This window comes from Engystomops pustulosus, chromosome 4 (genome assembly GCF_040894005.1).
Source record: "Engystomops pustulosus chromosome 4, aEngPut4.maternal, whole genome shotgun sequence".
In the NCBI taxonomy this organism is placed as follows: domain Eukaryota; kingdom Metazoa; phylum Chordata; class Amphibia; order Anura; family Leptodactylidae; genus Engystomops; species Engystomops pustulosus.
The window spans coordinates 145513629-145528282 of NC_092414.1; the positions used below are offsets into that span (position 1 = coordinate 145513629).

General features: G+C 45.1%; 1 protein-coding gene across 1 annotated transcript in view; it reads right to left on the reverse strand.

Annotated features, from left to right (window-relative positions):
- Positions 1-14181, reverse strand: part of LOC140128476 (uncharacterized) — a 53523-nt gene extending 39342 nt beyond the window's left edge. Inside the window, exon 1 of the mRNA XM_072150179.1 lies at positions 14113-14181. Within this exon, the coding sequence (XP_072006280.1) occupies positions 14113-14141 (29 nt within the window). The 5' untranslated portion in view covers positions 14142-14181. The remainder of the gene's footprint in view (positions 1-14112) is intronic.
- Between the last annotated feature and the right edge of the window lie 473 nt (positions 14182-14654).

Sequence of the window (14654 nt, forward strand, 5' to 3'; positions counted from 1 at the left end):
GGCTTAGTCACTTAAGCACAATAACGGGTATATCTATCAGCTATCAATGAGAATACCTGCAGGAAGGTATCACTTCATCACAATATGTAGTAAAATGTATGCACATTAGCAGTAGACCTATACATGACCTGGAGCCATGGGGGCTATGCCTGCCAGTATGTGTGCTGGGGGGCAACCGGGTCTTGGTCCCTGTCAGTCGTGTGCTGCAGGATGCCATGTGATGCCGCACACAATAGCGTAGGGACCCACTACAATGAGGTCACCTTGAAGTGTTTGGTGGGCTTATACAATCTGATCAAAATGTAACTTAGAACCTCGAGTTCATTACATAATGTAGCCTAGGGGCAGTAGATCGTTGTGTGATGTGTGGATGTGCGGTCCAGTTCTTTTTCTCTCTCCATGTTGGTCCATCTAATGTGTTTATGAACACCAAGCTGAATTCAATCCAGCTTTCCCAAGGTCCTGAATGTTATAATAGTTTTTTCAGCAAAACCTAAACTCAGGGATTAAACAAGATATGTTTCTGCATCGGTGTAGCTAGAGCATTCTCAAGGTATGTTTGCTGCATAATGCATAAATTAAATTGTAGATTTACTTTAGTGATAGCAAAGCCATTTTGGGAGTTAAGTCAACCTTTGGCCACAAACTGGGTTGTTTGGTCTTGAGACATTGGGGCACATTTACTAAGGGTCCGCAGCCGCGAATCCGTCGGGTTTTTCCCGAATATTTCCGCTTTGCGCTGTATTTCACAGGATTGTGGCGCACGCGATCGATTTTTGGTGCAATCGCGCCGACTTTCGCGCGACAGAAATCGGGGGGTGTGGCCACCGGACAACCCGAAGGATTCAGAAAAACCGCAGAATTTTAAAAGCCATTTGTGTCGCAAGATCGAGCACTCACATACACCAGAAAAAAGCAGGTGAACTTCGGCGGACCTCGACGCAGCAGCGACACCTGGTGAATATCGGCGCACGGACCTTAGTGAATCCCGGCAGAACCCGAATAAGCGTCGGAGAACCCGCCGCTGGATCGCGACTGGACCGGGTAAGTAAATGTGCCCCATTGTGCTGTGAGTTGGCAGTTCTCTCAAATATGTGGAATAGACCTCACATCCTCCCTTTCTGAGGATGTTGTTTTAAAGGAAATCTACTATCTGATTGATAACTTATAAAGCAGCATCACTGACTGAATCCACTTTAAACCATGATGTAGGTTCTGGCGTGTAATAGGTTTTTATATACTGTCAGCTTCTCCAAAATCATGTTGCCTAGGACACACGCCCCCTCCCAACATTTGTAGCTCATTATAATTTAAAACATATATTTTTAAAAAAGGAGACAATAAAAAAACTAGCACAAGGTCAGATGCTGGTTCAGGGTGCAAAGTGTATTAAGTCAGTGAAGCTGCTTTATGAGGTATGAAAAGTTATATGTCTGAAGTATAAATGTTTTACTAGACCATGTGTAGTATGGAGAAATATGTAGTATAGTATACTTTAAAATTATTTTTTAAACCTAGCAAATTAATATGGGACAGAACATTTGTATGTCACATACAGTTACTGTATTCTTTTTGTCAAATAGTAGCATCCAAACATTTCCATTACAGCAAAAATGTTCTCTACAGAGCACTACACTTCCAAATAGTGGTAGATTAAGTGTCCCATGGGCCCTGAGTTGTTCACATGACTAGGGATCCCCCAGTGTCCCCCCTTTAATAATATGTTAACTGTAAAGAAATGTCCACATTAGAACCTCCTTTTAATGAAATATCCATTGTAGAGCCCCCCTTTACAGAAATGTCCACAGCAGAGCCCCTGTTAATGAAATGTCCACAACAGAGCCCTCTTTACAAAAATGGTTACAGTAAAGCACCCCCTTAATAAAATGTTCGCAGCAGAGCCCCCTTCAATGAAATGTTCACAGAAGAGACCTCCTTTGAAGAAATGTTCACAGCAAAGCCCCCCTTTATTGAAATAGCCACAGCAGAGCCATCCTTCAATGAAATGGCCACAGCAGAACCCCCTTTGATGAAATGGTCATAGTAGTGCCCCCTTTTTATGAAATGACCACTGTAGAGCACCCTTAAATGAAATTTCCATAGTAGAGTCCCCATTTAAAGAAATGTCCATTGCAGAGCCCCCCTTTAAAAACAATATGTCTACAGCAGAGCCCCTGTTAATGAAATTTCCACAGCAGATCCCCCCTTTAGAAAAGTGACCACATTAGAGCCCCTTAAAAGAAAATGTCCACAGCAGAGACCCCCTTTAATGAAATAGCTAAAGAAGAGTCACTCCCCCATAAATTAAATGTGATCAGCAGAGCACCCCTTTAATGAAATGTTCACTGGTAGAGCTCCGTGAAAAAAAACCCTCAATACTCACCTCCGCCTTCTTCTCCTGCGGCTTTGTCTTCTCCTCTTCTGGCCTGCACGAAACTCTATGACATCACGCGGCTGCGACACCGCCACGACACGGGCCACAAGAAGAGAAGGCGGAGGTAAGTATAGAGGTTTTTTTCTAACCTGAAGCTATTTGGCCATGACGATCTTCATATTGGGCTAGGGTATAGGCCTATATCAGGGGTCAGGAACCTTTTTGGCTGAGAGAGCCATGAACGCCACATATTTTAAAATGTTATTCCGTAAGAGCCGTACCATATGCACATGTCCCCAAGTAGATAGGTAACCCCAGTGTCACGGGTGCCCCTGCGATCTAGGTCTCGTGCCCCTCCCCTTTCCGAGCTCACTCAACTCACCACTTTCCGGCTCCCGTCCCGGCTGGCCAGTGCGTGCGCACCGGCACTCGCAGATTTAAAGGGCTAGTGCGCCGCTGTTTGGCGCTGCCCACTTCCCGGGTTACTATAAAGACCGGCGGCTCGCAGTATTGCCCTCCCATTGCGACCCCAGACCAGTAGAAAGACCAGTAGATAGGTAGTCCCAGCACATACCGCCAGTAGATAGGTAGCCACAGCAAAAAAAAAAAAAAAATATTCACTTACCAGCGCGCCCTGCAGCCAGCTCCTCATCACTCCCACACTCTTCTCTTTGACCCAGACTTAGACGATGGCACCTGGGTCGTACAAAGGACGTAGGCAGCGGTACTATTGCTGCCTGTGTCCAGTGATCAGTCTAAGACACACACAGCAGCCATCACTATTTATTAAAGATCTGACTGAGAGCCAGATGCAGCCAACAAAAGAGCCACATCTGGCTCCCGAGCCGTAGGTTCCCTACCCCTGGCCTATATGAAGATCCACCATTGCATCCAAGTGTGCAAGCATTTGCAGTGCCCAAATTTATATGGCTTTATAATAATTAAAAAGCATTTCCTCCTATACCAGCATATATGTTTTCAGCCAATCGATCGTATAGTAACATATTTCCCCTTTGGCAATCTTTGAATGTCAGTTCCGGAGAAGACAAGGAGGAAGGAGGTCAGTAGTGATAATAGATACCTCAAGTTCCGCTACAATTTCAGGAATCCAGAATGTTAGACATATATTTGCATAGGGATAGGTAGCCAGGGGCAACCTGGTCTGCTGAAAATGACTTTTTGGACTTTGCAGGTTTAGACTTTACATACTTTTTAAAAGCCTAACATGGAGGAAGGATTAGCTAGGAGCGTCTCTGGCTAGTGGGGTTACTAGCTATATTGATAATTAGTGTTTGCAGGCAACAGCTTAATCTGGCTTAATGTACATGCAGTACACAACATATATAGCTAAATGACATTTTCTCTGTATTAGTTTATAAAAGGTTCCAATAATCTTATGACTGGCAAAAAATAAGTGTATCATAATTCCAAAACACATATGCCAAATGTACCGTTATGTCTTTTATTTGTTTAAGGGTTACCCACTTTCATGCACCATTTACAAGGAGGTTTCTGTGGTGAAGCACTGCTTTAAAAGGTAAGTATATATATCATTATAAGTCTTATTGTCCGGCTACTAAATCTTTTGTACTATGAGTACCTGAGAGTTTTACAGGCTTGTATGCAAACAATGATCTGTACAAAGGTCTAGAAATGCAGATGGAATGTGAACCATCTTCATTTGGACTTTGGGATTTCCATTACTACAAGAGGACAGCTGCAAGGTGACTTTTTCAAATGACAAATCACATGGTCAAAGATTTTAGTCCTGTGCTTCCTGCATTGCTGTCCACAAGTTGTTAAGACAGAAATCTAATGTAGCATGTAATCTAATGTAATGTAGCATAATGTGTCATGATCAAGGCTCTTGCAGGATGTAGTGGGATCACATTACTTTCATTTGTTGTGATTAGAGATGAGCGAGCACTAAAATGCTCGGGTACTCGTTATTCGAGACGAACTTTTCCCGATGCTCGAGTGCTCGTTTCGAGTAACGAGCCCCATTGAAGTCAATGGGAGACTCGAGCATTTTTCATTGGGACCTAGGCTCTGCACAGGGAAGCTTGGCCAAACACCTGGGAACCTCAGAAAAGGATGGAAACACCACGGAAATGGACAGGAAACAGCAGGGGCAGCATGCATGGATGCCTCTGAGGCTGCTTAAATGCACTATTATGCCAAAATTATGGCCAACAGCATGGCCATGACAGAGTGACAGAATGAAGCTAGATAGCATCTAAAACATCCAATAATTGACCCTGACACTATAGGGGACGGCATGCAGAGGCAGCGGCAGCAGCGGAAGGCTAGAGAGTGGCATGGCGACATACCCTAAATGGACTCAGGCTTCAAACCAATGGGTAGCAGAGAGGAACCAAAGGAGGTGAGCAAGAAGCGCTCAAATAATATTGGTACATGATAAAAGTTTGCCAGTATATTTTGTGGATTACACAGCAGGGTGGCGACAAAGTTAACATGGAAGCCATGAAAACAATCCAAAATTCTGCCTGACACAGCTCGTTTGATAAGGGGACGATGTATGGAGGCAGTGAACTAGTAGTAGATTAAAGGTGCTGCAGTTAAAACTATGTTAGTTGGTTCTTGGCATGGAGCTGGCGCTCCGCTGCCAGGCGAGCTTTCGCCAATCCAAGCCCCTGTCTCTAGGCTACTCCCCAAACAGCACTTCTAAGAACCTTTCGGATAAGATCAAGTGTAGTAGCGTTCTTATAAGTTTGGGATATGGCGGGTGAGGGGAATGTAAACATCTGCGCAAGAAGCGCTGAAATAATATCCGTAAATGAAAAAAGTTTTCCAGTATATTTTGTGGCTTACACAGCAGGGTGGCGACAAAGTTAACAAGTTTGATGTGGAATGCCCTGCAATAGCTCTTGGGCGGTGTGCCTTTTATCACCTAGGCTCAGCAGTTTGAGCACCGCCTGCTGTCGCTAAGCAACGGCACTGCTGCTGTGCCTAGAGCTACCGACTGATGGCGCCATGCCCACGGATGGTAATTCGGAGGAGGAGGAGGTGGAGGAGGGGTGGGAGGATTTGGAGGTATAGTAGGCCTTTGATACCTGGACCGAGGTAGGCCCCGCAATCCTCTGCGTCGGCAGTATATGACCAGCCCCAGGGTCAGACTCGGTCCCAGCCTGCACCAAGTTAAGTGTAGTAGCGTTCTTATAAGTTTGGGATATGGCGGGTGAGGGGAATGTAAACAGATGCGCAAGAAGCGCATGATGCGCATGGAGCTGGCGCTCCGCTGCTAGGCGAGCTTTCGCCAATCCAAGCCCCTGTCTCTAGGCTACTCCCCAAACAGCACTTCTAAGAACCTTTTGTATAAGATCAAGTGTAGTAGCGTTCTTATAAGTTTAGGATATGGCGGGTGAGGGGAATGTAAACAGATGCGCAAGAAGCGCTGAAATAATATCCGTAAATGGTAAAAGTTTGCCAGTGTATTTTGTGGATAACACAGCAGGGTGGCGACAAAGTTAACAACTTTGATGTGGAATCCATGAAAACAACCCAAATTTCGGCTTGAAAAACCTCGTTTGATAAAGGGACGATGTATGGAGGCAGCTATATGGACGACTTTTGGAGGTAGCAATGGAGACAACGTGTGGAGGCTGCTATGGAGACAATTCAATTTGGATAGTGCCTGTATGTGGCAGTCCAAAAAATGTTTCAAACCAGAGGAGCAGGTAGGTGGCCCTCCAGAAAAATGGAATAGATTGAGTGCCTGTATGTGGCAGTCCAAAAAATTTTTCAAACCAGAGGAGCAGGTAGGTGGCCCTCCAGAAAAATGGAATAGATTGAGTGCCTGTATGTGGCAGTCCAAAAAAGTTTTCAAACCAGAGGAGCAGGTAGGTGGCCCTCCAGAAAAATGGAATAGATTGAGTGCCTGTATGTGGCAGTCCAAAAAAGTTTTTAAACCAGAGGAGCAGGTAGGTGGCCCTCCAGAAAAATGGAATAGATTGAGTGCCTGTATGTGGCAGTCCAAAAAAGTTTTTAAACCAGAGGAGCAGGTAGGTGGCCCTCCAGAAAAATGGAATAGATTGAGTGCCTGTATGTGGCAGTCCCAAAAAATTGTTTAAAACAGAGGACCGGAAAGGTGGCCCTCCAGAAAAATTGAATAGATTGAGTGCCTGTATGTGGCACTCCCAAAAATTGTTTAAAACAGAAAAATTAAATGCATAAAGTACTATACCTAGAGCCAGTGGGCCCTGTCAAAAAACAGCCAGTTTCCTCTGCTTTACTGTAGAAAGAGGAGGAGAAGGAGGAAAATGAGGAGGAGGAGGAGTGGATAAATTATTCAGGTTGAGCTTCCTTCACCTGCTGGAGATTTGAAATTAGGAGAAATCCATGCTTTATTCATCTTGATAAGCGTCAGCCTGTCAGCGCTGTCAGTCGACAGGCGTGTACGCTTATCGGTGATGATGCCACCAGCTGCACTGAAAACCCGCTCTGACAAGACGCTAGCGGCAGGGCAGGCAAGAACCTCCAAGGCGTAGAGCGCCAGTTCGTGCCACATGTCCAGCTTTGAAACCCAGTAGTTGTAGGGAGCTGTGTGATCATTTAGGACGATGGTATGGTCAGCTACCTACTCCCTCACCATCTTTCTGTAAAGATCAGCCCTACTCTGCCGAGACTGGGGACAGGTGACAGTGTCTTGCTGGGGTGACATGAAGCTGGCAAAAGCCTTGTAAAGCGTACCCTTGCCAGTGCTGGACAAGCTGCCTGCTCGCCTACTCTCCCTCGCTACTTGTCCCGCAGAACTACGCACTCTGCCGCTAGCGCTGTCAGAAGGGAAATACTGTTTCAGCTTGTGCACCAGGGCCTGCTGGTATTCATGCATTCTCACACTCCTTTCCTCTCCAGGGATGAGAGTGGAAAGATTTTGCTTGTACCGTGGGTCCAGGAGAGTGAACACCCAGTAATCGGTGCTGGAATAAATTCTTTGAACGCGAGGGTCACGGGATAGGCAGCCTAGCATGAAATCTGCCATATGCGCCAGAGTACCAACGCATAAGAATTCACTCCCCTCACTGGCCTGACTGTCCATTTCCTCCTCCTCCAACTCCTCCAACTCCTCTTCTTCTGCCCATACACGCTGAACAGTGTAGGACTCAACAATGGTCCCCTCTTGTGTCTCGCCAACATTCTCCTCCTCTTCCTCCTCATCCTCCTCCACCTCCACCTCCTCCGATATGCGCTGAGAAACAGACCTAAGGGTGCTTTGGCTATCAACAAGGGAATCTTCTTCCCCTGTCTCTTGTGAGGAGCGCAAAGCTTCCGACTTCATGCTGACCAGAGAGTTTTTCAACAGGCCAAGCAGCGGGATGGTGAGGCTGATGATGGCGGCATCGCCACTGACCATCTGTGTTGACTCCTCAAAGTTACTCAGCACCTGACAGATATCAGACATCCACGTCCACTCCTCATTGTAGACTTGAGGAAGCTGACTGACCTGACTACCAGTTCTGGTGGAAGTTGACATCTGGCAGTCTACAATCGCTCGGCGCTGCTGGTAAACTCTGGATAACATGGTCAGTGTTGAAATCCACCTCGTGGGCACGTCGCACAACAGTCGGTGAGCGGGCAGTTGGAGGCGGCGCTGCGCTGCCCTGAGAGTGGCAGCATCTGTGCTGGACTTCCTGAAATGCGCACAGATGCGGCGCACCTTCGTGAGCAAATCAGACAGATTGGGGTATGTCTTGAGGAAACGCTGAACTATCAGATTTAACACATGGGCCAGGCATGGCACATGTGTCAGTCTGCCGAGTTGCAGAGCCGCCACCAGGTTACGGCCGTTGTCACACACAACCATGCCTGGCTTCAGGTTCAGCGGTGCCAGCCACAGATCAGTCTGCGCCGTGATGCCCTGTAATAGTTCTTGGGCGGTGTGCCTTTTATCGCCTAGGCTCAGCAGTTTGAGCACCGCCTGCTGTCGCTTAGCGACGGCACTGCTGCTGTGCCTAGAGCTACCGACTGATGGCGCCATGCCCACGGATGGTCGTTCGGAGGAGGAGGTGGAGGAGGGGTGGGAGGAGGAGGAGGCATAGTAGGCCTCAAACACCTGGACCGAGGTAGGCCCCGCAATCCTCGGCGTCGGCAGTATATGACCAGCCGCAGGGTCACACTCGGTCCCAGCCTCCACCAAGTTAACCCAATGTGCCGTCAGAGATATATAGTGGCCCTGCCCGGCAGCACTCGTCCACGTGTCCGTGGTCAGGTGGACCTTGTCAGAAACGGCGTTGGTCAGGGCACGGATTATGTTGTCTGACACGTGCTGGTGCAGGGCTGGGACGGCACATCGGGAAAAGTAGTGGCGGCTGGGGACCGAATACCGAGGGGCGGCCGCCGCCATGAGGCTGCGAAAGGCCTCGGTCTCTACTAGCCTATAGGGCAGCATCTCCAGGCTTAGCAATCTGGAGATGTGCACATTAAGGGCTTGGGCGTGCGGGTGGGTTGCACTATATTTGCATTTCCGCTCCAGCGTCTGGGGTATGGAGAGCTGAACGCTGGTGGATGCTGTGGAGGATCGTGGAGGTGACGATGGGGTTTTTGTGGCAGGGTCCTGGGCAGGGGGCTGACTATCAGCTGACACAGGGGAAGGAGCAGTGGTGTGCACGGCCGGAGGTGAACGCGCTTGTTGCCACTGAGTGGGGTGTTTAGCATTCATATGCCTGCGCATACTGGTGGTAGTTAAACTATTAGTGGTGGAACCCCTGCTGATCCTGGTTTGGCAAATGTTGCACACCACAGTCCGTCGGTCATCCGGTGTTTCCTTAAAGAACCTCCAGACTTCTGAAAATCTAGCCCTCGCCGCAGCTTCACTAGTTGACACATTTGGCGCTGATGCACCAGCTCTGGCCCTGCCTCTCCGTCTGGCCCCACCACTGCCTCTTCCAACCTGTTCTGGTCGAGGACTCTCCTCCGTCTCAGAAGCACTGTGTTCACCCGGCCTCTCAACCCAGCTTGGGTCTGTCACCTCATCATCCTCCGATCCCTCAGTCTGCTCCCCCCTCGGACTTCCTGCCCTGACAACAACTTCCCCACTGTCTGACAACCGTGTCTCCTCATCGTCGGACACCTCTTTACACACTTCTTCCACTACGTCAACAAGGTCATCATCACCCACAGACTGCGACTGGTGGAAAACCTGGGCATCGGAAAATTGCTCATCAGCAACCGGACAAGTGGTTTGTGACTGTGGGAAGGGTCCAGAAAACAGTTCCTCAGAGTATGCCGGTTCAAATGGCAAATTTTGCTGGGAGGGGGCAGACTGGGGGGGAGGAGGCTGAGGTGCAGGAGCTGGAGGAGTGCCGATTTCGGTGACATGGGTGGACTGCGTGGAAGACTGACTGGTGGACAAATTGCTCGAAGCATTGTCGGCAATCCACGACATCACCTGTTCGCACTGTTCTGGCCTCAACAGTGCTCTACCACGATTCCCAGTAACTTCAGACATGAACCTAGGGAGTGTAGCTCTGCGGCGTTCCCCTGCTCCCTCATAAGCAGGTGGTGTCTCACTCCGCCCAGGACCACGGCCTCTGACCCCTGCAGTAGTTGGACGCCCACGTCCCCGCCCTCGTCCTCTACCCCTAGCCCTCGGGTTAAACATTTTGAAAATGAGAGTTATAACTTGTATTTTTTTTTTAACTTTTTTTTTTTTATTTTTTTTTTTTGTGTTTTTTAGTTTTTAAAACCAAACGATGCTATCCTATTGCTATGGCTATTTTCTAGCCAAGTATTACAGCACACTACTATGCCAGATGAGATGACGCTGAGTTATGAAAAAAATAAACGTAAAATAAAAAAGGAAATGGCAGACTGTGCCTAGTTGAAATACAACCCCGGGCCCTAATAAATTTTCCCACTTCGGTCTTTGCGATGGATATGTGCGTCACTAAAACACAGTGGTCGCAAGTCTGACTCCAAATTGCTCCCAATTTGATAGTAGATGCACTGCAGCAAGTACAGCCACCAGCAGATCAACCAGAAATCAAATATATATAACGCTACTGTAGGCGTAATTAAGCCGTTTGTATTCTCCTATGGCTATTTTCTAGCCAAGTATTACAGCACACTACTATGCCAGATGAGATGACGCTGAGTTATGAAAAAAATAAACGTAAAATAAAAAGAAACTGGCAGACTGTGCCTAATTGAAATACAACCCCGGGCCCTAATAAATTTTCCCACTTCGGTCTTTGCGATGGATATGTGCGTCACTAAAACACAGTGGTCGCAAGTCTGACTCCAAATTGCTCCCAATTTGATAGTAGATGCACTGCAGCAAGTACAGCCACCAGCAGATCAACCAGAAATCAAATATATATAACGCTACTGCAGGCGTAATTAAGACGTTTGTATTCTCCTATGGCTATTTTCTAGCCAAGTATTACAGCACACTACTATGCCAGATGAGATGACGCTGAGTTATGAAAAAAATAAACGTAAAATAAAAAGAAACTGGCAGACTGTGCCTAATTGAAATACAACCCCGGGCCCTAATAAATTTTCCCACTTCGGTCTTTGCGATGGATATGTGCGTCACTAAAACACAGTGGTCGCAAGTCTGACTCCAAATTGCTCCCAATTTGATAGTAGATGCACTGCAGCAAGTACAGCCACCAGCAGATCAACCAGAAATCAAATATATATAACGCTACTGTAGGCGTAATTAAGACGTTTGTATTCTCCTATGGCTATTTTCTAGCCAAGTATTACAGCACACTACTATGCCAGATGAGATGACGCTGAGTTATGAAAAAAATAAACGTAAAATAAAAAGAAACTGGCAGACTGTGCCTAATTCTACTCAAACCCCTAATAAATTTTCCCACTTTGGTGTTTGAGGTGGATATGTGTGTCACTAAGAGCTAAACACAACGGTAGCAAGTCCCCCTGCTAATTCCTCACAATATGGTACTAGCTGCAAATAAAAAAAAAAAAAAATTATAACGTTATTGTAGCCCTAAGAAGGGCTGTTGGGTTCTTTTAGAATCACTCCTGCCTAACAGTAAGCTAATAGAACACCCTAACGCTTTCCCTGAGCAGCAGCAGCTCTCTCCCTAGCGGCATCCAGACAGAGAATGATCCGAGCAGCGCGGGCAGCGGCTAGTCTATCCCAGGGTCACCTGATCTGGCCAGCCAACCACTGCTATCTACGTGTAAGGGTACCACGTCATGCTGGGTGGAGTGCAGAGTCTCCTGGCTTGTGATTGGCTCTGTTTCTGGCCGCCAAAAAGCAAAACGGCGGGAGCTGCCATTTTCTCGAGCGGGCGAAATACTCGTCCGAGCAACGAGCAGTTACGAGTACGCTAATGCTCGATCGAGCATCAAGCTCGGACGAGTATGTTCGCTCATCTCTAGTTGTGATGCCAGCAAAAAAGCAAAAATAAATGTTCAGAAGCCAAAGATACCATGTCCGCCAGCTTTAACAAAAAGGAGGATGATGAGGAGAACGGAGATATCTAATATAGGTAACAAAAATAGGTAATCAATATAAGATTGATGGGGTCATATTCTCAGGAACCCTGCAAGCTACCTGTTTTTCACAGCCTCCAATATGTGAATAAACAAAGAAAATGGAGCAAGAAATCCAGCTGTTCTCTGAGCAGGAACTGTGTTTTTACAGTAATTTAGATTAGATATCTTAGGCTTGATTTAGTCTGGCCATATGGCCTCTACTGGAGACCCTCATAAGAGCGTAGCTGATTTTTGAAGAAGTGCTGCTTTTCACCCAGCACTGTGTCAGATGTACCATAAGGGCTAATCATTAAAATCAGAAAACTACTTGGTACTACATTCAAAACTTTGATGGGCCCTTGGGGTAGACCTTCAAATTCAGACCAAAATTTTATATTTTGCCATGATGCCATTAATGCTTAGCTGAGGAGACTTAATAAATTACCAAAATATACCATATACGTAGTTTACAACAAGGGACTTCCTTATTTTATAAAAAACAAAACAGCTGCTTTTACAGAATAAAGACGAGGTGGGGCTGGTGGTGTTATTTATCATTAGGCGGCTCCTTGGGACAGTTCTATGTATGTTTTTGAAGCTCCGTTGCCCATCAGATTCCTTAAAGTGACTTTGGCTCTTTAATAAATGTTCTTATGGTGTACTTTCTGTCTGTGTTTTGTTTTACAAAAAGTCTTGAAATGCATAAAAAGTCCCAGCACATACACCAGCAGGGGACTGGATTGACTATGAGATTTATAATGGAACTCTTTGCAAAAGTCTCAAGTCATGAATCTGGCTTTGCACGTCGTTTCACTAGCAGCAGTTCTATGTTTATGCCAGATTAATGAAGAGGTGGAAATAGTCCTGTGAGACGTTTTATCAGTGAAAAGTCCCAAAAACCCTAATGGATTCCATAGTTCACCTACAGGTAGCCACCATGAAAGGAAGAATTCTCACAACTATTGAAGAGCCACCACTAGTATACTCAACCTTCCCTTTCTTTCAACAAGCCTGTTGTTCCCAGAATCTATCTAAATGTATGGATTTTTATTAATGCACGCCTTATCTGTTATACAGGGGGAATCATAAGGTATTTTACATACTATACATCACAATAAAATTATTTATGATATTTATGGAGTAACCATATAAAGTAGGTTTGTATCTGCTATGTATATAAAATATAATACAACCAACTCCCTGATATTATTGTACACAAGGAAGCAAAGTGACTTCAATTGTTCAATTACAAGTAAAAAGAGATTCTAAAACATTTTTAGATTTCATGCATTTTCTTGTATGCATCAAAGAGAGCAGTACATGTAAAACGGTAAATGAATTCCATGTAAAAGCTCCTACTTTATTTTCCTGTTATTCTGTTATAAAATAATGTATAAATATATGTGAGAACCACTGTCTACTTCTTTAAAAATCCATCTTCTACCCGGAGTTAATAATCTTTCAACCGAGCATTTGTAAATTCTCCCTTAAACAACTGATTTAAACTTGGAAAACTAAATCATGGACCTGTGGTTTAGTGTCCCGAATCAACAATTAGTTTGCCCCTCAGTGTCCACTGAAAATAAAGCTTGTATACATATCTTGGCCCAAATTCTATGCCCCAGCATCACTGTGCATGTGCCGTGGGTACAGCGCTTGTGCAATGATGTCAGGGTGTAGTACTCACTGAATTACTGAACAGGTGTGGGGTGCACAGAAATGAGTCATCGGACTCATCTCTAGGTAAGTATAAAGCGCCCAAGGAGAGACCTCAAACGACGATTTGGGACACTAAACCATAAGTCCAAATTGCCAGGTTCTCTTTAAGTATTAAAGCAAATGTAAAATAAAATAGCATTAAACTAAGTCAATTTTAAGAATTTAATTGTATTTTTTTATCTTTGATTATTGATGCTTCATAAGATTGGGAACATTTTAAGTGCAGGTTCAATTGCTTTGAGACTAGTGTTACACACTACACTACATAAAGCATGTGTTATGCTGCCTGAAAGGTTATGTAATCAGAAAATGCTGACAGTAATAAGTCATAAATATACATATAGTCACAAATAACAATACATTTATGGTTTAAATATATGGAAAAAAAATATTGCCATTTTCTCAAATAAAACTATGATTACCGGTATCTACTAAGATACATTTCAATTTCTGCTGCAGTCATCAAATTAGTTTTTAACTTAACTTAGAATACAGAAAGACCATTTATTTATATTCTAATATTTCTTAGTATAAATGTAATATCTTACCTAATCTTATGGCCAGTGATGTCTACCATCTCCTTCTTTGTATTCCACTGTAATGTACCTGTTGGAGGTCTGCAGGGTTACAAATGCATACAGGTTTCCCAAGTCCTGGATGTTTCACTGCAGGCGTGGCTCTGTGACTCTCTTTGTATCTCATAACTACTTTACTACATGCAAAAAAAAGGAAATGTTTCCTTGTGTCACTGAAACGCTTCATGACGTTAATTTTGGTAGGAAAAATGTACACATATACCAAAGCAAACGTCATGGTAGGTCAAAAATGTGAGACTGGGCAACCATTTATGAATGCACACATGACTGTATTGCTATTACTTTAATATATCAGTATTAGACTGTTACAATATTACAATAGCATGGCATCTGTAATGACACATTCTAGCTTTTACCTTAGGACCTTTGAATGTTGGCTGCAGAAAACGTCTATTTTCCAAATTTGGCAAGTGTGCCCCTAGACTGAGATAGCAAAAGTAATCAGCAAAATGCTAAACACCTCTTTTCTTGTTATGTATTTTTATACATATATA